General features: G+C 41.0%; 1 protein-coding gene across 1 annotated transcript in view; it reads left to right on the top strand.

Moving 5' to 3' along the window:
• LOC139766738 (uncharacterized) overlaps positions 1–25852 on the top strand; it is a 1106342-nt gene that overhangs the window by 871708 nt on the left and 208782 nt on the right. Inside the window, 1 exon segment of the mRNA XM_071695663.1 lies at positions 24470–24645. Coding sequence (XP_071551764.1) covers positions 24470–24645 — 176 coding nt within the window.

Consider the following 25852-nt stretch of genomic DNA (forward strand, 5'->3'; position numbering starts at 1 on the left):
CGCCTCAGTCATGGCTGAGGTGTCTCACTCTGACGTTTATCATGCTGGGCGCTTGGTGGCGCTCTACCCCTGGTCGTGTGTGTGTAGTGGGACGACTTGTTGAAATTCCCGTATATTTATCGCTCTACCTCTGGTCGTGTGGGACGACTTGTTGAAATTCCCGTATATGTATCTTTTTATTCATTTATTTTTGTTTTGCATGTGTTTATTTGATGTTTGAAACGACTGAATCTACTATTAACAAAGTATATACCCGGACTGTAAACCGTATGCTGGAGAAATATTTATACGTACGTTATCTTCATGGCCAACAAGGTACTTGAATCTCGCTAGTACAACTCTCATTCACTTGGTTGGAACTATTCCTGTTCCTCATAAGCACTTTAATACCCCATTAATCAGTCCTTATTGTAGTCCCTCATCTGAAACTGCCCATTCCTCTCACAGGGTAGCACAAATCTGGTTTCTCAATACCTAGTACTTCCCATGTCCTTTACCACCTGGCACTACTTTCGACTCTCGCTAACTGAACTGCCCTGGTTCCTCACTACTTGGCACTACCCAAGTCCCTCTCTAGATGGCACTATTTTTGCCCCTCATTAGCTGGAATTGCCCTGGTTCATTGCCTGGCGTTACTAATGCGCCTTGTTATGTGGCTATACCCTTGCCTCTCCACTCACTAACATTACTTTTTTCACCTTAATGGTTGGCTGATAATGTCATGGTCTTCATCATCATCATCATGCATAGATTGTATTTCTCTTTAGATGGCACTACACCTCTCCTCCAATAGCTAGTGTAATACATTAGCTTACACTAATGTTATCCGTCCAAGCTGACACCACTTCTGTTACTCTTTAGTTTGGCACAACCCTTGTTTGTTACAGTCCTAGTCCCTCGTTAACTAGGCACTGCCGTTGTCCCTCACGAGATAAACATTCCTCCAGTCCTTGTTCATAGTGGCATTACACCTCTACCAGGAAGACAGTACACATCTTTCACAGTTGCTAGACACGACACTTACCCGCGCTGGCTAGGAACTGCCTCTGTCCCTCTCTTCACTGAAGTTGCAGTAAATCTCTCCTTCACAGTTTGGGCATTTCCCGCGTCACATACTTGTGAACATCATCTACTGGACTGTAGAATCTATCGCTCATTGATTTGCAGTTCATCGTTAGTCATTGGGTATTACACTCGCTACACCTTTGTTTCTCACCGACTGGACTTACATCTCCCTCTCCTCGCTGATGTACTACCCGGTCCCACACACCACTTGCCCCTCACTTGCAAGGCCCTACTACCCTCAGTCACTTCTGACGTGGTACTATGCACCGCCCTTCACTAGCGAGGAGCCTACCTTTTACTCTAGTGGCTTTCCAGTTAGGACTAACTTTTCCTCAATTTCTATTTGCGCCACCGTGAAAACAACTTACTCCCAGGTCTTTCAGTCCTTCCAGCCCACTCCTGCTGCTGCTGCATCTGTGTTTGTGTAGTGGTAAAAAGGAAAGACCGCCCGATACATCCAAAGGAGGTTATAAAAACTGGTTCAATTTATAGATCCACCAGCGACCTCAACTGCCAATATTTCGTAGACGCTCTTACTGCCGACAACATTGGACAGTACATTACAGTGGTTCCCAGAATTAGTACAGATCTTGGTCGCTTTATCAGCACTACCAGTAAAGATGGAGGATGCCCCAAGATATACAAGCCTGAACTCACCGAGGCTTATACTGAATCTACAGAATGTCTTCGAACATGGACTTAACGTGATAAATTCAAGGCTTCAGTAAACCCTAAAGAAACATCTTGAATTTTCCAATAGAAAAGTAGAGAGATTAGATTTTTTATCAAAACTAATGAAATCTACCGTAATACAAGAAGGCCTGTAAGAACCATACGTAAAAGCTACCGTAACCAGATGTCCTCAGCTTACAAAATATATGAGAGAATACTATACAGCATCATCTGTAGCGACACCAAGTGGCCTTAATTCATGATGTCAAGCTTGTAATCCGCCACAAGAATGGAAGGAGGGGATTACGTCATGACGAACAGTGTCGGCTGCTTGCCACAGCCCAGGTCAGAATTCCTACGTACTTCAGAGTTTGGTTGTCAAACAGGAGGTTGTAAACTCCTTGATGACGTCAAGTATCTGGCGAGCCAGCCTCACCACCGTATCACCGTGACGCATCTCCAACAGGGCGTCACCACCATTTAGAACCATCCTTGTACCATATTAACACTACAACAGTCTTCCCATCTCAGAGCTCCTCCTTGTTGGTAACGTATATTAGCATCCGCAATACCAGAAAAGATAATACACACAATTTCTTCTCCAACATCCAATCAGAGAACAGCACGTCACATGAATTGCCCATGGCATTAGCAGAGACGAACATTATATGGTGACTGGCTCAGCTGCCGGTGGTGGTATGTGTTGTGTAAATGGCAGTGTAACGTTAACAGGTATCAACACTTAGCTTAAAAGAGGAGAAGAAATAAAACCGGGAGTTGCTCAAGGGACGGAGGAATGAGTGGCACATACCGGCGAGTTGGGGAGAACCGTCATATTTTGCTTCTAATTGATGAGATATTTTCGGAATTCGACACTAAGTGCTGAGAAACTCATGATTTTTGGCTTCTGATTCTTAAAATTCACAGAACTGTGCCACTTAATTCTGACGTTCGCCGATGAATCATTCAAGTTGTGTCACTTATTGCGGAGATTTCTGTGACATTTTAATACCTTTCCCCTAAGACGGCCCTTGTCAGTTTACCACTGAGCACTGGGTCACTTTTTAGAGGCCTGGGGATTAGATTACACGATACACTGCCTCATAAACTTCATGTTATTTTCATGAGCATAACGAAGTCTTATGTTTTTCTTAGGGGAAAAGTTTGTTCACATCGTCCGTGAGACAAGAACGTGCAACAAGGCAGGAATCAGAATGTAAGGAATTAGATAAAGCAATAGAAAGCGTATGATGATAAAAGCAGCAGAAGAGGGAGGATCCGGATATGAAGAGGAGCAGGACGATGATAAAGGGGAGAATGAGGAGGAAGGTGAAGAGCAAAGGGACGGACTGGTTGGCAAGCAGAGAAAACAGAGAACTTGAAGAGATCAAATTTCAAGTGCAGGGAGACCTGAGTGTGTGCACAAGATGAACATGAGTGACGATAGAAAAATCTCTGAAATACTGAGGATATTTCCATTGTGCATATTTTTTTTTTTTTTTTAAGTTTTTCGAGGTCTACCTCGCTCACCCGTATGTCACCTCCAAGTTTGTTTTTTCTCAAGGGTCAGTCTTTTTACCAATCCTCTGTCACCATAGATTTTTTTCTTTGTCTTCGCATGGCTCTTAAGTCTTTTTAAAGGCGGTGTTATAAGGTCATCAGCGATGCAACAAGTCTTATGATCTTAAGTTATCCTTTTGAGAGTATTAAAAGTTTCTTGTTACCATGAAGCGCTTCTTACCAGTATTGATGTGTGGGCCATGTCCATGAATCAGCCCTCTAGTCATCTGCTCTCGTATCTCCAAAAGTCTATCTCTCAGGTCTTTGGTTCAGCAGGTCAGTCTTTCAGCAGTGCCATACAGTCTTTGTCGCTCTTACTCCGTCATCTGACAGCGTTACGGGTCTGTGTCTGCTTTGGTTAACAGGTGGCTCGTAGTCATTTTTGATCCGCCATCCTTCGAAGTCCTTTTTTGATCCGCCATCCTTCGAAGTCCTTTTTTCCTACGAATCCTACGGAGCTCATGTTCCCCTATTTATTTCATTGATGAAGGGTGAAATGAAGATGGGTTTTGTGCCGTGGCACTTGACCTGTGCCGTAAGGGTCAGGTCAAAAGCCAGTGTGATTGTGATAAAAGATATGTGTGCTCTGCGGAAGGAAATGATGCGCTTGAACATGATATTTAGGAATGTGATGTACTGCGTGAATTTGATGTAAGAGGAAATGATATGATGAATGCAGCTATAAGATTAATAGAAGGGGTTAATGAGGTTGTTAAACTTTGGAAGTATGTTAACATATGATTTTGTGGATTCAGTTTGAAAAGGTAACATTTTTTAAATTCAGGCACCGAACACCGTATTGTGGGGTGGGGTCCCATAGGCACAAGCACTGTATTGTGAGGTGCGGGAGACATGCATTCGCTCACGATTATTTCTACTATCATCATCATCATTTTTATTGCTATTAAGCATAAGTTTCACTAAGTAGTTGTGACTTGTTGAGTTATCACGGTTGATATTCACAATATGATGTTATTTTTGATTAAGTTTGTAACTGCAATTCGGACGTTAGTCTTCATACATGTTGAAAGAAACCAAATGGAATAACTGCCGAATAAGAGACGACTTTGTAATTCATCTGTGTATGATGCTCATTCAGTAGACCTGCTGTATAAACAAATACCACGAAAAAGTCATTTTCATGATAGAATATTGATAACAGACAAGGACTAATGAGCCATAAATAATGCAAGTCGTGGACTTGAAGCGAATTATTTATCAAGTCTATTCTTAAACGTATTTATAGTACTACTTTCAACCACACTAATTAGGAAATCACTCGGTGTATTAACAAGCCAGTTGAAGAAAAATGACTTCATCTCCTTAGATGTAAAATGTTTGCCCACGAGTTTGTATCTATGGCCACGTGTGAAATCAGACGAATCATTAAGTAGCTTGATAGATCAAGATTATCAAAGATTTTGATAATTGTATATACATGTATCAGATCACCTCTTAACCTTCTCTTTTCAAAGCTAATCGGATTCAAGTCGTTTAATCGGCTCTCACAAGGATTTGCTCCTCAGCCGGGAATCATCTGTGTAGCTCGACGTTGTGTATTCTAATCCTCTCTATGACTTTTTTAAGGTAATGTGACCATAATGGAACGCAGTATATCAAGATCAGAACGAATCAATGAATTGTTGTGAGTAAGGATGGTTTCCCTGGACTTGGATTCGAAGACCCTGATGATGAATCCAAGAATTTTGCTCGTTCTCTTCAGTGCTGCTTTAGCAGCTATGCTTGCTTGGTTTCAGATCACCAGAGGTTATCAAGCCCAAGTCTTTTTCATCATTTACTTTTTGTAACTCAGCACACGTTCATAGCGTAGCTTACCTTTTCGTTTTTGCTACCTGTATGAAAACTTTGCACACATCGATATTGAAATTTATTTGCCATCTTTGAGCCCTAATAAATCAGTTTGTGTATGTCAGTTTGAAGCTTTAGACGTTCACGTTCATTTGTGAATTTATTTGCCAGCTTTGTATCATCAGCGAATTTTGATATCTTACAGTGCATCTCAATATCTATATCATAGATTTATATGAGAAAGAGAACCGGTCCCAAGATTAATTCTTGTGGCACACCACTTGTTACGTCTAATATAATGCTTGACCAATAATCACCCCAACAATACCATGTGACTTCATTTATGCTGGAAACTTTTAATGCGGAACTTTAACGATTATTTTTCGCAAATCTATTTTGATGACATCATTTTCATTACGTCATGCATGTTGATTATATGAGAAATCAAGCTGTTTAGTAGAAAACCATGCTGAGAGTTGCTTATTAAGTGATGGTCCTCTAAATGGCGTACAGTTCAGTCTCAGATGATGTTTTCCGTAAGTTCTCCAACGACAGACGTTAAGCTAATTGGACGATAATTTCCGGGCAGTGGCTTACTCCTTCCTTTCTTTCTTTTAATATTGACACGTACAACCCTTCTATATCGCCCAAGGTTGTAGCAGTGCTCAAACTGGTCATGATATGAATTGAATATACAGTAAAGAAGGAACTCTAGTTCTGAACGGGAGACAAAAAAGAAGAGGTGAAAGGAACCGGATAAGGAAGGAGAAATTTTAGTATGAGTAGTAGTGATGAAGTTTAACCCAACTTAAGTATTGTCTTGTGTGAATAACGTGTAATGACAAAGCTAAGTTAATTAAGTTAGGTTCCCGGCTCGATCAGACCGCTAGTTTAAGGCTCGTCGAATGAGGTCGGGTGCATCCCCACCATTCAGCCCGCTCTCTCTCTCTCTGGCCAAGTTGATGTCCCCTCATGCAACCAGGAGGTGTGTTGGTGGTCGGAGAGAAGGATGATTAAGAGAGAAATATTTGGCCATGCGCTCGGTGTTCGTTTCTCGAGTATCGTCTCGGCTGCAAGGTGCAGAGACTCTGTAGCGCACACACCTTCCCCATCACTGGTTGTGGGACGCGTCCCTTCCTCCTTGAGGGAGGGAATGAGAGGATTGCCGTTCGGATAGGATGATATCGGGGGGCCGACGTGGAAGCGAGAACAAGACCGTTCCTGGACTTCAGTACTCACTGTGGTTAGCAGGCATGATTTGAATCTCATTAAAATGAATTTAGTTTCTAAACGAGAAACGTTGGTAAAGTATTCAGTTAGGCTACTACAGAATAATATTTACAAAGTTTGAACAATGCAGCGGACTTTGGAACAACACTGTTTATAAAGTTTTAAACTGCAGGGGACTTGGAACACAATACAGTTCATTGTAATTCAATGAATCGCTTTGGGTCCTTTGTTTTCATCTACCCTTAACTGGTCTGATCTTAAATGTTGTTTCCTGTCGAGTAAGGTACCATTTACTCTATTTCCTCGCCAGTCTGTAGACTGGTTAAGTTACGTAGTTACTTAGATACACTGACCTCAAGGTCCAAGCGAGGTGGCGTGGCTTTGACTGGTAAGATGCAGTCCCCCTTAAAAGCAGTAGAAGAAAACGATAGTAAAGCTAAGGCGTCTCTCCCCACCTTCAACTCCCTCCGGCAACACATCGGATGGGAAACGAGAAATACCTTGCAGAACTAATGGGTCTGAGATTTTTTTTTTTTTTCTAGGAGTCATGAAATAGAGTGAATGTTAATAGGTCATGCATCCCATGACCAAAGACATGCGTACCTTAGTTGGTTATGTCTCGTGTAATCACGCAGTTTCTGCCAACTAACAACATAGATTTATATGTTAAGCTCTGTATCACCTGTGGTCCCTCGGTGTTAGTTGTTGCCATGGGTAAGAGTGAAAGGAACGTGTACGTATAGAAATGTCCTGAACAATTCATATGAGACACGTACATCTGTTACTCTTACAACGCTTTGGAATCTTGTACATGGCATTAAAGGCAGATCTGGCAAGACATCCGCGTTTGCTTAATATTTCTGGCATGAGATTTCATATTTGCCTTTATATTTTGCCCGGTGGCGAGGGTACGCAAGAGATGACAACTGAAAGGATGTTATTGCAGTATAATTGTATCAAGTATAACGCATTCATATTAAGTGCATTTTGATCTGGTTAGTCTTCATTCCCAACGTTGGTTTCCATCTCGTAAACTTCTTTTCTTTTTTTATAATCCATCGGTCATGTCCACTGGGCAAGAACTGATCTGTTGACATCTTCCTGGAAGGACATAGGCACCGCTGTGCTGGACGATGAGAGAACTGGGATAATTGCTACCCCTGGATTTCCTAATAGTTCTCCACACTTTCCCAGGAATGTAGGAGAGTCGGTAGGACTCAACCGTCCTGACTAAATTTTACCTACCACTGGATTCAGTGGCCGTCCACAGTGCTTTCTAGGTGTATTCCATTTCCGCCAAGATCCCAGTGTTTACTTGGTATAGGTTAGGTTAGAGATAAGAATAACGATATAAGTCGAATATAATCGAATCTGAAGGAACGATTGTTGAAGGGTTTAGAATGGTCTGTTATCTCTAAAACCTGTTTAGATATCTTTGCATCTGTCAAGTTAATGGTAGTTTAGAAATATACTCCCATTACTGAATGAAGCTGCCTACAGGAATTATTATTGGTTAGTCTTTCTTTGAGTAGATGATGCCATTTGAATTTCTTACATCAGTAACATACCTTTGATTTGGCTATTGTTAGTTAAGTCGATACCGTAGTAATTATTAGTATAGGCTGTGCTCTGGTAATTATTAGTAAGGTCAATATTCTGATGATTATTATTAGGGATGTCGAAACTCTGGCAATTATTAGTAGGGTCGATATTCTCGTAATCATTAATAAAGTCGATACTTTAGTAATTATTAGTCAAGTCGATACTCGGGTAATTATGAAGATCTGGTCTATTCCTGTATCAGGTCGTAGAGAGCTGTGAAAATGAAAGATAATTTGCTGTTATATTTGTGAAGGTTAGATCTGGCTTCCCCCTTGAGTCATTAAGGTATAAAGAATGGGCTCAATACATCAAAATCTTTTGTGGTTCAAATAATGAGAAACTGCAGAGTGTGGTTATTGGTTAGGGTATATTAGAAGGCAGAGTGGCTCATATATCCTGCAAATGTTATTGGAAGATGAAGACAGATGTATAGTCTTTACAGATTTGTAGGGATGATTGTTGGAAGATGATCTGTCCAGTGGAAATAAAGATGGACCGTGGGTTGCTCGAAGTTAACTTGGAAGGGTAAAGGTGTCTAAGAACAGATGATTAAGATGGTTCTTGAATAGATTGTTCCTCGTCTGACTACTACGTTTCATACTCTTCATGGAGTTAGCTTCATAACCTTCGTATGGTAGGGATTCATTGCTGGTTACCCATAAGTCCGGAAGTGTTCCACATTTGCCGGTACGGTCTTCAGTGTTGTTATGATATACACAAACACTAGGTCAGTGTGTCTGAAACTATGGATCGTGACTCCGAACGGGTCGCTACTGGGTTTTCAAGGAGATTCCTCCAACGTCAGACTAAACCCTAAGTTAACGTAGGTGCGAGGAGGAGGCAAATATGGCCCCGATTCCAAGCTTTTCTTTTTCTCCCACATCGTAATCATTTGTGGGCTGAATGAATCCCCACGTCTCTTGTCCGTTACAATCGTAAGGATTGTAGGGGGTCACGGTTGAACATCAAAAATAACCCGGGCGTGGGAATGTACGGGCAAGTGCGTCTGAGAAACCCTGGGCAGCTAGATGAGACTTTTGTCTCCTCGTCTTCTTGGTATCACTTGAGTATCATCTAGATGGCCAGGGTTCTGAACCCAGGGAGGAGGAGTCAAGAGAAAAGTTTTACAATTTGGCACAAAAGTCTCGTGTGTTCTCATGACACACACACATGAGGTAGGTGTGGAAACAAACCTGTGGTTGATATATTTTTCCCCCTTCCATACTTATCTTCTCGTAGTGTGGCTAGTTCGACTCTTGTGTGTCTGATGTCTTCATTTGCATCAGTTTTTCTGGGATGAGTCGTAAGCTTATTTGGTTCAGTGAAATGAGTGGTGGAGAAAATGGCTGGCTGCCGTTCATGTCTTTGTTTCGTGATTTTTTTCTTTTTTTTTTTTTTTGTCTCCAAATAGTCAAAATTTATTTAGTTTATACTCGTATGTGTAATTCTAGTCCCGAGTGGTTTGCCTGGCTGAAATTGTATATCCGTTGGCTACGGGGTTTTGGATAATTTGCAGCCAAATGGACTTTTGGTTGGGTGGGGATTAGTTTTTATACATTCGGCATTTGTTTGTTTTCCATAGTTACTGATGGGCAATAGCGGCTGCCCGGTATGGCCGTGTTTCAACCGTTTCAAAGTCAAGTTTCTTCTTGTGGTGTTTATGTATGTGAGAGTGATTGTGTGAGACGTTCTCTACGATTCCGAATGTATCAGACACCGTGTCCGGTGATAATGATCTTGCTGGTAATGTTTATATGTTGATGTGTGTGGTATCTTGGTCGTATCTTGATTGGCTATGGTTTTATTACTACTGCTACTACTATTACTACTACTGCTACTACTACTACTACTGCTGCTGCTGCTGCTGCTGCTGCTGCTGCTACTACTACTACTACTACTACTGTTGCTGCTGAAAATAATAATAATACTGCTACTACCACTACCATTGCTGTTAATATTACTTCTACTACTACTTCTACCACCACCGCTGTATAAACATATAAACATTATTGTTGGAAAGATATTGAAAGATGTGGTCTCATCAGCTATGAAATGTTGTCGTTTGGCAACTTGTTGACATATTTGCCGTGTTCGAATTTTCCAGACACATTTCTTTCCTCGCATGACATTCACTGACAGTGGTTGTCTGAGGTTGCCCACGCATGAAACACTTTTTCTTTAACATTTACGTTAGTAGTGCCACACGTGAGCACACCTCTAATATTCACCTTTCCGCCACATTTCAGGATCATGTCATTGTAAAAGGGATGCAGATTATATGCTCTTTAATGCTATTTGGGATGAACAAACAAGAGCCTTGATGCCCACTTTAACCACTTCATTTCCTTATTTTAAGCAAGCAAATGGTGTTCAACATCATAACCTACGTATCCGTTGCCCCTGTCTGCACCATGTAATGTCACAGAAGGTTGTGTTCAATTCCTTTTTTTTTTTTCGTCTTCTATTTTGATTTGGTATTTGCATCATCTGTTTAGGCCACTGCTTTAAATTCTGCTCATGTCTCGGGTGACATGATGAATGAGGAAACCATTTCTTCTTGTTTGTGTCGTCTTTCCTTTTGGCATGAGAGGTGACAAAATTGACGGCATGTGTCACCACAGCTTAACCGATCGGTCGATGTGGGTAGAGTAGGTGACATCCTCAGCCAGGTGGTGGTAGTGACGTCCCAGTAGTCGAGGAAATGAGACTTCGAGACGTCTCGAGTCATCATGAGTCGATCTCGCCATCCCATGAACAGTGTGAGTGGACGTCCCAGTGTTGGAATGGCCCGACAGCTGGAGTAATTGTACTTTAAGATAGTTGAGTTCAGTTAAGTGCGACATAGGCCAATAGCTGAGGGTTTTTTTTATATTCCTTTCCATAATTCTAACTCAAAACCAAATCTGAAATTCGTTTTAGATGGAAATGAAAATTATCATTAGAATTACTTACGGTATCAGAATGCAGTTGCTGAAGGGAGATTGAGTGCGGTAGTAGTTTACTAGTAATAAAACATACACCAGACGGTGCATATTGACTCGTAGGGGCCGAAACCACAGGTTTTGTAACCATTTCAATAAGGCTTAAAGACCAAAGATTATATAGCCTTCTTACCTGCGGTGATGCACCGCATGTTAAAGTGTGTTCTTGTTTCCCCAGACAGCGTGTTGAACTCTTGGTTCGGACGATGACATACCGTCAACGAAAAAGCTCATCTTCCCTGTTTTCATCCGAAGAGTATTTAAAACCGGCGAAACGAAATGACAGTCTTAACTACATCAGGTCATTTTACATGCCTAGCGAATGAGCGAAGCTTCCTACGGGTGGTGTGCCAGATTCAAGATTCGAAATATCTGAGATTATTATTTCAAGAGGGAATAAGCGACGCATTGACTGAACACTAAATGTACATCGAAGATATTTTGAAACTGATTGTGATTCCATGACGTTCCCCAGTTATGAACCATCCAACTGATCATGGCGAATCAGACGTTCGTCTCTCATGTTTCACACTCGTGAATCATCATTGCCAATATCGAATGTTACCCTCGAGCGTTTCCTGACCGACTTATTTGCGGGAGTCATAGTCGACCAAGCCTTAAATCTATAATTCATGTACCAATAATCCCCATGACCACACCACAGCCGGTAAGGAAAGCGCAGATAGCACAGACAAAATCCGGAAAGAAATGAGAGGAAGTTTAGTATATTTGTATGTTGCAACTGATAACTCGTGTCCAAGGTTCCTCAGGCTTGCCAACTGTTCATTTGTTTCACATACACTTGTGTATAATGACTCGACTTTTTCCCGTGGTGGATTCGGTAAAACTTGGGAAGGCAGTTGTTTCGCCGTCTGTACCTCTCGCTACGACTGAAGTTTGGGTGTAAGTAGTCTTGCGAGTAGAAATCCTTAGGCATGACTAATCAAAGCAGTAGCAAGCCCTCCATGTCGACAGACCGAGATAGAAGACTCGATACAGCTTCGACCAGGCGTGTAGTACCAGGGTTTCGGGGGTCTTTGGCGTTATCTTAGGATTAGAATTCGTCACTCTGATAAGTCTATTAGTTGCTTGTAAATGCACCGCAGCCTCATAATAGCCACGTATAGGATGCGTCCCCTCTCATGTCAACAATAAGGCCATTTGAAGTGATGAGAATATCCGGTCTATCATTCGAACCTGTTCGTTCGAAGCTGTGTCCCTACCGAATCATGTACCAGAGGAAGCTCAGTACCGGACAGCTACCCCAAGGCGTAAGGACGGGGAAGGGAACTCTTCCGTGCTCTTCTACGTCGTGGCATCTCTGGTTCACTTGTTATATAACAGTGCTAGAGAACAGACTGTTTGCATGATACCAGTGTCAGGCCGGACGCTCAGTGCTCCTGATGTGTGAAGAACGGGGAGAGTGTCTGTACAGGAAGGCGGCTCGTCCATCCACACCGAAGCGGCGCTAGCCCACCAAACTACTGCGTTTTCCGAGCGAGGAAAGCAGCTGATTCTCTCGTGGTATGTGCCTGTGTGCGCCTTATTTCTTTATTTTCTGTACCATGTTTTCAGGGTAGACTCATGTCTTATATACGGTCATGTTAATTCTGCCTTGATGAACATGTGAAATCTGCTAGAAGGGTAGGGTCTGGAGATACATGTCAGGCTTTATTAAAGTTACTTTATTGTCTCGTTAAGGTTATAGAGTTATGTTATCTTAATCGTGTGCTTCTAATCACGCATCTGCCGCAGTTGCAGTATTTGTTGTTGTACATACTGGGAAAAAAATTCTGGAAAACAGAGATGGTAAACGATTTTATTTTTTTCTACTGTTTTGCCTTACTGATCATGAGTCAGCACGGGTTTGCCCACTTGTCGGGCTGCATGAGCTCGAAACCTGGACGTGGTAGTTGGCCTACACCCAACGCAGGTGTCATTCCTCCCTCGGGGCTGGTCCATAAATGGGTACCGGGCTTAGGCCGAGGTGTGTGCGAGTGTGTGTACATACATAGGAGTTAAGAGACAGGGCTGCACAAGTGTGAGAGTTGTTTCCAGTAACACACAAACAATGACCGCAAATAGTAATCGCTCGCGCGGGCGCGCACACAACAGCTCTCAGGTATATGGCCGGTTAATATTTCACAAGCTCTTCCCGTCCGAGATAGACCAAAACCAGAATACGCCCCCTCAGGTTTAGTACCCGCTCCTAAAGAAGCACAAATGAGCTAATAGAGAAGGTCCAGAAGACAACAATTATGGTAACAGAGTTAAGCGGTTCCGGGAAAAGGTTAGAGGCTTTAGATCTGCTTATCTCGGAAGAGAGAAGAATAGAGGGTGACCTGATAACAGCATTTAAGCTACTAAAACAGGTCGATGGTATAAACAGTGAACAGCTTTTTGAGAGCTGTAGTGATAGAACCACCAGAGGAGATAACATGAAATACAGTAAAAATTGTCACTAGAGATGTAATTAAGTATTTTTACACTTAAGTACTTTTATGAAAGTGGCGTGTAAATGGAATAGGACGCACAAAATAGTTTTATTGATGTTTCTGTTAATATGAATAGTTGAGATGATAATAATAACAGTGGTAAGGCTTCTATAAATACCATTAACAATGTAGTGACAACTCGTAGAAAAGCCCATGACGTCAGGATCGAGTCCTTTCCTTCAATAAGAACCAGACTTATCAGTAACGCTGGAGAACATCGGCCTTGTCACTGGTCGTCACACATGACATACGCAACAGTGAGCCAACGGACTGGGCGGAGCCACTGTGACGTCAGTAGTATGTAACTCTGCCATTGGCTGTGCGCCATCCTGATATTGGATCTGAATATTTAACGACAGCGGTGACCGAACATTTAACAAAGACAAATATTTTATGTATCAAGTAATACATATGAGTAATCATTTCCAGTTTACAACGCAAGATTAAGATTCCGTTAAGTTTACTGTAATAAGCGATGACATAGGTTTTGTCATTTTTTATAACTTTTAAAACATTATATCAACTGCAAACAAAAACATTTATACTTTGAGAAATGAAGAAGTATTCTCACAAGAAATGTCCCTAAACTGAACATCTTGAGGTTTTGATGGAACATTGGTGGTTTATTTATAACACATAAGCCGAGTACAGTTCATCATGGGGCCCGCGCACAGTGAGGGTGTATGTGGTCTTAGAATTATCACCCAACCCACCAGCTATCATATGGACCTGAAGTAAAAGCGCCAGTTTATTTTGTGTATAATTACCCCAGGACCAATTTCGCTGTGCGAGTCCTGGTGTTCCCCAAGTCCTTTCTGAAGGCCCCTGCAACCCAAGGCTGCGCTGTTTCCAGATGCAGGGAAATGTAAACTCCTCGTGAGTAAGATTGTCTTTGACGGGACTGTACAGACTCCCAGTGATTCAGCCTCGCTAAAAGTGATTTTTTTTTCTTTTCACTCGCGGTGTACCTTCGACCAGCCGGGCTGCGCTAATACCAAATGATCAGTTGAATGTACGATACGAATATTAGTCATTTCTTTAGTACTGATTTTATGAATGTGTGTTGTAATGTTTGCTGTACATTGGGCAGCACAACTGTACGTGAATGCTATCTGTGTTGCTAGTTCACTGAAGGGAAAAATGCTGTCGTTAGTTGTGTATTAATCTCATTAGCATGACGATGCGACTCTTCAGCACGACGGCACGACACTTGAGCACGACGGCGCGACACTTGAGCACGACGGCACGACACTTGAGCAAGACGACATAACTCTTAAGCAAGACGGTGTGACCCTTAACCACTACGGTACGATCTTTGGTCATGATGGTGTGGCTTTAACGGTCAGGTCAAAGGGGGAAACCAAAATAGGCGGCGGTGTCTGGCTCCCTGTTAACGTTCTTTCACATCCGTTGCGAAGATTTTTTTCAGCCGAGGAAGAAAGAATCGACATTTTTGTGGATATCAAAGACAAACTTCGTACGAAAATAACGGTAGGACGAGTGCAGAGCCCCACCATCACACACACACACACACACACAGGAAAACGTAAGATTTTATGAATAGTTTCCGGAAATTTGTGATGAGCAAGATTCTATCATAACAGAATACTCATAGACACCACGTTTGAATCGGAATTGATCGATCTAGATTTTCGAAAAGCATTCGATGAAGTTCTGCATCAAAGATTACTAGCAAAATTGGCTATATGGTATTGATGGGGTTGTAGTTCGTTGTGTAGGAAATTGGTTGAATGACCGTGAACAGCGAGTTGTGATTGATTAAATGATCACGCCTCAGATATTGGTGATGAGCTGCATTTTAGGATATCGAAATTCACGGCGAACTAAATCTGCAGATGAACTTTAACGTTTAGGGCTTCAAAACAACATAGATAAAATGATGGACTGGACCTGCGGGTTGCAAATGACTTATGATATCGATAAGTGCAAATTTTACGACGCGCTGATAATCAATGGTGACCTAAAATCAAGTAAACAGTACACATAATCGGTGAAAAGAGGGCCTTCAAATTTAAGTCTAGGCGCATATATATATATATATATATATATATATATATATATATATATATATATATATATATATATATATATATATAACCAGTATATGTAATTAATTGATTGGTTGAGTGAATGTGCATTCCCATGAAAGCATATTTTACGCCGCTTCATTAAATAATTTTTTATCACTTCCCGAAACAATTTAAGTTGGTCTTCAGAACCTCAGAAAAAAAGAAAAAACTTTTTCTCATGATGAATCTGTAATGTAATCGTTGAGAAAGACATAAAAGTTATTGTAAGTTATATATGAAAAATTGTACAAATTATTATGCTGTTCATAAAGCCTAATTAATTCTTCCAAAGAAAAGTAGGCAAATGAATTTCATTTTAGAATGGTCTTGATTAGAAAAACAGACTCACGATGTAATTAGTTTAAATGTCATTTACACAACTTGACATATGATTCTTTTAGTGATAAGATTATGAATAGAAATTCATTTATATAATATTTTCCAAACTTAAATAAGAATAGATGTAGGTCTGTTCTGTGATCATTCTTTAAATGATGTCTTTTAGAAACAATGAAATATTTAAGATGTTTACATTTCAAAACATGTCACTGGCATCCACAAATATGCAGTTAAAAAACACTTTTCCATAAGGTTCACTTATACCCTCAAGAGTACAGTACTTCCCGCTGTGTCTCTGACGTATGGTAACGGAGTTTGACCTAACGACCTAATAAGCCCTTGATAGCCAGCAATGCCAGTAACATACAGTTGAGTGGCAATGGGTTTCTTAGATAAGCTTTAGGGTTTTGTTGCACTTTTGTAATTTCCTTTTGTAGATGGCGTCACCTTGTATCCAAGAACCCTCAAGAAAAAGAAATTCTTCAACTTATAAAATCTACACCAACTGGACTTGAATTTGATATCAAAAGATGTATACACCGTAGTGTGTGTATATATATATATATATATATATATATATATATATATATATATATATATATATATATAGTATTACCATTTGTCTCACATTTTAGCTTACCATCTCTATGGAGACAACACGGGTGATATGATATTGCTCATATCGAGTTTCATTGGACTCTTCCGGGTATACATAACTTTGTAGCGAGTGTACAGTTGTTGTGTTCGAAGCTCTGCTCTGAGGTGATGCTTATTAAATGCAGTCATAAATTAGTAATGACGATAAGCTTTTCATAGTTGCCGCGCAATCGTAACTACTGACATTTCCTTTGCCGTTTCAAAAATCTAGAAACATCAGATCGTCCAATATGATTTTGTAAGTAGTTGGCAGAACAGGAAAACATTTTGATATATGTATATTAGTTTGAATCCGTTGTTGAAGAACAATATTTTCTGAATTGTTTACTTGTAGAAAGAAGTGATTAATAGGATACGAAAAAGTATGATAAAAACTGTGAACTCAGGGAAAATTACCGTATGTGTATGTTCACTTTTTATATAGAGAGATTTGAAATATTGTTATCGTTTACCTATGGTTTAGCAGGTTTGAATATAGAGATTTTGATTATATGATTCATAGGGCATTGAACCGGGATACCTAGTGACAGCATTAGGATCCCGTTCCTTTATCAAGGAATAAAGTATTGAAATTGATGCTCTTTTGTAGTACTGAAAAGTAGTCAGGCTGTAGTTTGTGACTGTGCTGAGTATGTATGTGTAGTTAGGAATGAGATGGTCATGTCGCGAGTTAAATGTTTAAGAACTTATCACCTCGGTCAAGTCCAGTGTTCTAGAAAATTCTTGCTTTTCTTCTGTTTTCTCGACCTTATATTGTCACACTTCCTAGAACTTTCTTCTGGACTTTTACTAAATTCTTCAGCTCTTAATACCCGTCTTTCCAGTCAGCGATATGGAAAGATATTCGTAGGTTTATCTCCAGCCAGTTACACATGGACCTCACCTCAAGGACTATCGACTGTTCGAACTGTTAGCTAACGTTAAGGTGCCTGATGCTGCCACCAATGTATATGTATTAAAAAAAAAAATGTGTACATAATGTTAGAATATACATGCAATGCGTTCTTATTTTTGAAAGAAAAAACTACTCGTATTATTACGAGTTTGTAGGTTTGATTCTGAATATACTCGTTCGTAATCATTTTGTAACATAGCAACAGCATAATTTTGTTTCCTTGATATTTAAAAGATATTCTGTTAAATTCAGTGTACTATGTTTTTTGTAACATTTGGTATGGTGGGAGCTGGGGTGACTTTGCTGTTTACGAAAGATCATGGTGTCCTTTGTATTTACATTTGATTATTCAAGAAAAAATAATCATTTTGTCACTTCATATGAGAGCGATTAATCAGTACAGTTGACAGATGCTGTTGATTATTGTTTTTAATGGCGTTAGTTTTAAACAGATGGCACACGAGAGAGAGTAATGCTAGTTCTGTAAATGCGAGTATGCAGTTAGATTGTGGCATTTGCTGTCAGCATTTGTGTTAATAATTTTCTTTTTTTTTTTCATTTTTTACCGTAAATATATTTCATTGTCTTGTGACATGTTGATGGAAGTGATGTATGAATTACTAAATAGTAGAAATGTGTTATCTAACATTAAACATTTACGTTCTTATGTTTCTGACATTAGATATAATAGCATCATCCCCAGGAATCTTTTGAGTTATTGATCAACTTGATGATGACGACTTTAAAACACGGGGGCGACTCGACCAAAACGCTTCATTCCCTAGTACGAGAACGTTCCATCATCTCGTTCATGAGTCACGTTACACATTAATGTTTTTAGTAATAGATAAGGCAACTACTGAATCATACATCACAATATTAGAAACGCTCGTGCATCAAACAGGCCAAACTAAAGCTAAACTGCAACACCGCTTCGCGACCTCAATACAAATTAAGTTAGAATATTCAGATACGATTGTGTCTGACAGTTTTCAGCAAAGATTTTTTATAATCATATTTGATTATTTTTATTGTATTCAGCCAGTTTGAATAAAGAAAAAATATTGCTTTTACATTGAGTATCAAAACTATTTGTAAAGATTTCAGACTAATTTAACTTTCTTACCAACATGGTACAAAACTCTGTCGGACGCTCCAGCGTTTTGAAAACTTTGAAATTGAAAACAAACTGTCAGTTACCCTGGAAGCCACATCATCACACACTTTGCTTACTTTTGTGACAACATGTACGGGTTATGGTTGACCATTCGTGAGCGTTTTGCATCGTGTGCAACTTCTGAAATGAATTTTCAAGTACGTTATACACGCTTTGATTGCAAGGTACTGATTGCATTTTTATATAAATAGTTATTGAATGTGTGATTTTATAAGTAGATGACCTCTTTTGTGTAAACATTTTAGGTATTTTAGAAATATTTTTTTATATGCCATATTATTGAGAATTTGACTTGTGAAGATAGACTGTGAGAGTCAAAAATGTGTGAAGTAATATATATATATATATATATATATATATATATATATATATACATTTGTGTGTGTGTGTGTGTGGTGTGTGTGTGTGCCAGGCAGCGTAGCCTTCCACCACGTAACTTGGCCTAATTGAAGCTGCGTTTACACCCAGCGAAAGATCCGTTGCATTCCTGTGTAGTGTTGTGTTTCTGTATCTGTACTTACGTATTCATTTGTCTCTCTACCTCTCTTGCATCATTTAATGAAGATTTTTGGGGCAATCTATACCGATGTATTGGTACACTTCATTATACTAAGTGAACAACAGATGGTCGGGATTGATAATGTAAGAACATATAATAAATGTAAGTTATAAGATTGTACATTATCATGTTTCTGACTGATACATATTTGGTATTCAACAGTTTGGTCATATCAGCTTTTCATACGGGTCAGAGCTTTCTCATTACAAGTTACGTTGTTAGAGACCATAGTTATTATATTGCATTTTTATCTTCGTAAACAACGTTGCGGAATTTCTACGTAAAAATCTATATTTGTTAAAACTATTTTCGTTATCTTGGGAGTTGCATATATATATATATATATATATATATATATATATATATATATATATATATATATATATATATATTATCCCTGGGGATTGGGGAGAAAGAATACTTCCCACGTATTCCCTGCGTGTCGTAGAAGGCGACTAAAAGGGGAGGAAGCGGGGGGCTGGAAATCTTCCCCTCTCGTTTTTTTTTTAATTTTCCAAAACAAGGAACAGAGAAGGGGGCCAGGTGAGGATATTCCCTCCAAGGCCCAGTCCTCTGTTCTTAACGCTACCTCGCTAACGCGGGAAATGGCGAATAGTTTGAAAGAAAGAAAAGAATATATATATATATATATATATATATATATATATATATATATATATATATATATATATATATATATATATATATGTGTGTGTTAAGCAAAAATGGGTATGTTTGAAGGAATAGTGGTTCCAACAATGTTGTATGGTTGCGAGGCGTGGGCTATGGATAGAGTTGTGCGTAAGAGGATGGATGTGCTGGAAATGAGATGTTTGAGGACAATATGTGGTGTGAGGTGGTTTGATCGAGTGAGTAACGTAAGGGTAAGAGAGATGTGTGGAAATAAAAAGAGCGTGGTTGAGAGAGCAGAAGAGGGTGTTTTGAAGTGGTTTGGGCACATGGAGAGGATGAGTGAGGAAAGATTGACCAAGAGGATATATGTGTCGGAGGTGGAGGGAACAAGGAGAAGAGGGAGACCAAATTGGAGGTGGAAAGATGGAGTGAAAAAGATTTTGTGTGATCGGGGCCTGAACATGCAGGAGGGTGAAAGGAGGGCAAGGAATAGAGTGAATTGGAGCGATGTGGTATACCGGGGTTGACGTGCTGTCAGTGGATTGAATCAAGGCATGTGAAGCGTCTGGGGTAAGCCAAGGAAAGCTGTGTAGGTATGTATATTTGCGTGTGTGGACGTATGTATATACATGTGTATGGGGGGGGTTGGGCCATTTCTTTCGTCTGTTTCCTTGCGCTACCTCGCAAACGCGGGAGACAGCGACAAAGTATAAAAAAAAAATATATATATATGTATATATATATATATATATATATATATATATATATATATATATATATATATACATATATATAATCTTGATTAAACTATTTACAATTGCCTTGTGGATATATGAAAATCTTTTAGGAAATATACTACATTTTCATTTCAACTGGGAAATGAGTGCACTTAGAGCGGCAGTAATTGCAGATTGCAATTTGCTGTTCTTTTTGGAATATCATCTCAGTGTTGCAAATAATATAGATACGAACCTCGTCTGCCATCATGGTCGCCTGTAACTAATAGTCGAGCGCGAGAATGAGTGTCGTCAACACCGACGCCTCCTCAGCCAATAGCAATGACGTTTCGAGTGATGCGTCGGAAGCGGAGCCAATGACAAGGCTGATGTCCTCGTTTATCTATAGGCGGCAACGGTCGAGACGTGACGTCATCACCAACGGTCGGCAGCCAAGCGCACTGCGATGGTCATGTAATTTCTTCACGTGGATATATATAGATTTCACTATTTTGAATCTAGTATTTTTCTTCCGAAATTTGAAAGGTTATGACGTGAAGCTTACAACTCGAGGGTGGGATTATCCTTCTGCAAAACGAAGCTGGTATTCTTTTTTTTTTTCTAGGTGTAGAGAAGGAAAGTGGAATGATGCTGAAGGGAATATAGATAACATGTGCCTCAAAAAAAAATGGGGGGAGGGGCGTTTTTTTTTTATATAATGCTTTTTGCCCAGACTGATACGCTAGTTGTGTTCAAATTGCTAATCTGGTGAATCGATATTCTCATTGTCTTCACAGTGTTGGAGAATTGGGAGAAGTTTTTGTTGTTGCTTATGTATCTGTGTGAAAGAGATACAACGATCAAATGAAAGAGGAAGATTAAGGATGAAATTACATAACAGAATTACGGGAAAACAAAGTTATGGAACGTTGTGATACAGTATTGGATTACTTAAATGAAATCAAGATAAGAACCGAAGAGGATTATGGGTTCAGACACCATAGAGGGAGGCTCGAGGAGTGTAAGAGTGTAAACCATTCACGACCTTATATAACCACCCAGGACTTGCGTCCTCTGTCACCTGCCACTCCCGCCATCACCCACATCGCTGTGTCGTCTTAAGAGAGGGCACAGCGTGAACAGCTGAATCCACTCCTCAGCCCCACCCCAAATCATTTTGTTGTATGGATTTGCCATATTTATATCGTCAGTGTTGTATTTTGATGCTTTCACTACCGTGCGAATTTCTTACAAGTCGTCGAAATGAAGCCATTGTAGGTCTCCCAGTAGGTGCCTTTGAGATATTGGTGCCACCTGCGCCTACGCCCAATCTCTGGGGTTGTACTTTGTTAAATCTGAAACTTGGAAAGTAGCTTTTGTTGGTATAAAAGGCCAGGTTCTGGTTCCCTTGGGTCCTGGCTTTGATCCTTAAGTGATTTCATCATAGTTTGAGGCTGCCAGTTCACCCATTTTGAGTGAGTGTAGTGAAGTAAGTGTAAGTGATGTATAAAGCCAACACGGCACGGCATTTAGTGGCTTCCTGTGGCCTCACAATGGACTGTAAGGCTTACATGTGATAGCGTAAAACTTTGGTCAGATTCTGAATTATCTTCACACAAGATGTGGAGCCTATAGATTTTACATGAAGCTGTAGAACTTCTGAACCTTGAAAGATGGACTTTGTTAGCCTTTAAGGTCTAGATGTGGCACCCATGGATACTGTCTTTTGAATGCTAATGGATCATCATTATAATCTGAGGCTGCTAGATCGTTAGATCGTACTCTATCAGGATGGGGTGGCCCTGGAAATGGCCTTAAGTCCAGCATACGGCAGATCAAAATCTTGCTCAGATTCTGAAGGACAAACACCAGTGGTGGTCCTAGGGGGCAACGGGCCAGCCACTCGGGACCCAACACTTTGGAGTTCCCCAAATGTTCGTGCTGTCAGTATAACAGATATTTATCATTCGTAATATCAAGTATGTTTCGATGCTTTCATTGATAATGTCCGACGTTCTTAAAGATTATCAAAATGGATCTACTGAGGGGGGTCTCCCGATTATTTTGCCTACAAGCCCACAAAATTCAAGGGCAGCAACCTCTGCTGTGTCCAGCGTCTGGGCGACTCGACCGCTGGATCGTGCGATGAAAAAATCTCAGAAAAAACATTTTAGTCTTAATTACCCCTCTCGCTTTACGTTGATTCTGTTGATTTGGCTTATTTCTGGTTTGTAAGGTTGACTACAGCGTCTGTACGAGATCAGCTTAAGATATCGGATTCTTTCATGTTCGAGAATTGGCTCGTAAGTTCCAAAAAAATCTGACCTTATGCATTAAGGCACCTGTGTTTTCGGTAGGCGTCTATAGGAATCTTCTGAAGTATAACTGACTAATATGGAATGGATTCCGGCTTTATGCTCAAGGAACGTATGATTCCTATTTCCATCATACTTATGCGTTTGCAGACCCTACCACAGTGTATATGTACTGTACTTCCACTTTTGTCTGTGTCAAACCAAAGAGCTCACATACTTCTACGATTGACTAGCAAATCTGTTCGTCGTTCTTAGCTAAGTTCTAACTAAGCACTAGTGATGACTTTGCCTAAAACACCAGGACCTACAGGTAGGTATTCCTTGATGTCTGTCTCCACAGGCAGGATGAGGCCAGACGATCAAGACAGCATTGAGAAAACCAGGCACAATATAGTTCCTTTTCCAGTGACTTATTTACATATGCATTGATATTTGTGTACTGATTATGCCTTAACGTATGTACCTCTGTACCTGACACATTGTGTGTACTGCTCTCACCTGTGTGCTGCTCCCACACTCGCCTGTATATCTTTGTCTCTCTCTTCTGTGTTCCTTTCTTATCTGTATCTCTCTCTGCATATGTCTCGTCTGCGAGTGTCCCTCATGCTTTCATTTTTGTTCCTTCCTCTTGCGTTGTAATCTGTGGAGCTCTCACACTTGTGTACCTGTCTCTCACATATGTTCCCCTCACACCTGCCCCCCCACCCCCTTTTTCCCGTACACTCGTATCTTCCTGTCTCCCTAGCACTCCCACTTAACCCTCTTTCGCATTTAGTCTTATCTGCCTCACTTTAACGCAGTCACCCATGTCTCCCACCTCCCCATACTCTCCCTCTGCTCACCTTTTGCTTGCACTCACACTCGCATCCTTTTCCCTTAACACTGGCATGCTCCTCCCAACGCACCGCTCTCACCCACCTAACACTAACCTACCTAATTCTCTCGTAAGTTCTACTTACGTTCTTTTAAACTCCCTCACCTGCCTCACTTTCCCGTGTTTTGCGCCTCTCTCTCGCCTCCTCCTCTCCTTCACTCTCACTTAAACCTTCCTGTGTCGCACACTATCATCTACCTCCCTCTCCCTTACATTACTCTCTCTCTTCCTTCCCCCGGCACTCTCACCTGACATCCTCTTCCCGACCCTCACAGCAGCCTATCTGTCCTCTCGCTCGCCCACATTTCTCCTTTTCATTTACTCTTCCCCTTCCCCACACTATCATCATCCTTTCCCCAAATCATTCTCGTCTGCATTTGTCTTTCCAACGATCTTCTTTATTGCTGTGCCCCACATACTCTCACCTGGCTCGATCACACTCTCACTTTCTTCCTTCTCCTCCTTCATATTCCTTCTCCCGTCCGCTCTCACCTGTTTCCCCTGGTCATACTCACCATTTTTGTCCGACGCGTTCACTGTCTTTTCCCCAATATTCTCATTTTCGTTCCTCTCCCGCAAACTCGCATATTTTCCTGCTCACTCTCTTCACTCTTTTTCTCTCTCTCCCCCTCTCTCTCCCCTCCACACACACACACACACACACACACACACACACACACACACACACACACACACACACCTGCCTATCCATCAGACTCTTACGTCTCCCCCACACTCACTGCACCTCGTCCCCACACGTTCACCTGCCTCTCCCTCACTCACCTGTCTCCCTGCTTCAGGTAGGTGACCAGATCCTGGAGGTGAACTCGGAGAGCTTCCTGGCGGTGACGCACGACACGGCCGTCAACATCCTCAAGTACTCGCGACGCCTCCGGCTGGCCCTGCGACGGGTGGGGAAGGTGCCTCACTCCTGCACCACCTACGACAGGAGGTGCTGGCCCCCAGGCCAGAGCAAGTAAGTCCCCGCCACAAGGGCTTCCCAAGGGAGGTGGGTAGGGGCGGGACCATGCACCAGGACGGGGACTTGCCAAACCACCCAAGTCCCTGTCCCATCGTATTATGATCCCAAAGGACAAAGACTGGAATGTTAGACCAGCGGGGAAATGAGTAGAACAAGTAGGTCCCCAGCCCCACTGTTCATCATGAGGGAGGAGGGAATCATATTTACCACTAGGGGGACTGGCCAGAGCAAGTCCCCGCCCTGTAGGTTTATTCCCATGGGTATGGGCAGCAGTGTACGCAGGAGGGGACTAACTAAGGAGCGAAGGCTGGGCTGATCTGGGGGACTAAGAGCAGTCAGACGTTCCTCAGCAACTCAAGGGTAACTGGCTCCTTCTGAAGTATTTGATGCTTGAGAACTTTGTTAGAAACATGGACCTGTACGTAGTCTGTCATCCTAAGAAGTTTTACGTACATTTAAGGCTACGTCTACTGTAGTACCATCATGCTACTACCTGTGAAATCAAATATTATCTTATTATCATGAAATGTAGACTTGCAGTGTAGTCTTTCTTCATAATCCCTCAATCATCCCTCCCACCCACACATCATATCTTACAGTTCCCCCTGTAATCATGTATACCTGCGTCTTTTTTGCCATTTTCTTTGTCCGTGCTGAGAACAGACCGTTTTCTTTATTCTTTCAGCTCTGACGGAGTTAAGTTCGGTGTCCGGCTTCACAAGTAATAATTTTCATGCAGTTATAGTATCCTTTGTCATATTTGTCTAAAAGATCTTGTTGCTTGATTTTAAAACAGCAAAAAGAAGGAATCCATTTCAAAGTACGAATTTAAAGCTATTTTTTCTTTTTTTTTTTTTTTTATCGAGCGCATTTCACACTCGCTGCTTGCCAGTTTACGATACATCGTTGAACTTTTGAACTTTGTGATTTTCGTAATGCCAGCGTTCGTGCCTTTACTTATTATATTTTTCTTATCAGAAGTACCTAATTCACAATGAAGGAGGTGGATTAAGTAAGATAGAGGCTCGAATAGCGTCCTACTTATCTTTCTTTTGTCTTTCGATCACCGCCGGACTCCCAACTTCCCAAGACACCCGTTTGAAATCCCCTACTAAAATCTCCAGCTCATAAAGGCCGCATCCTTCTGATCCAACCCTCAGGAAAAATTTCTCTCTCTCTCTCTCTCTCTCTCTCTCTCTCT

Source organism: Panulirus ornatus, chromosome 4 (genome assembly GCF_036320965.1).
Source record: "Panulirus ornatus isolate Po-2019 chromosome 4, ASM3632096v1, whole genome shotgun sequence".
Taxonomy (NCBI): domain Eukaryota; kingdom Metazoa; phylum Arthropoda; class Malacostraca; order Decapoda; family Palinuridae; genus Panulirus; species Panulirus ornatus.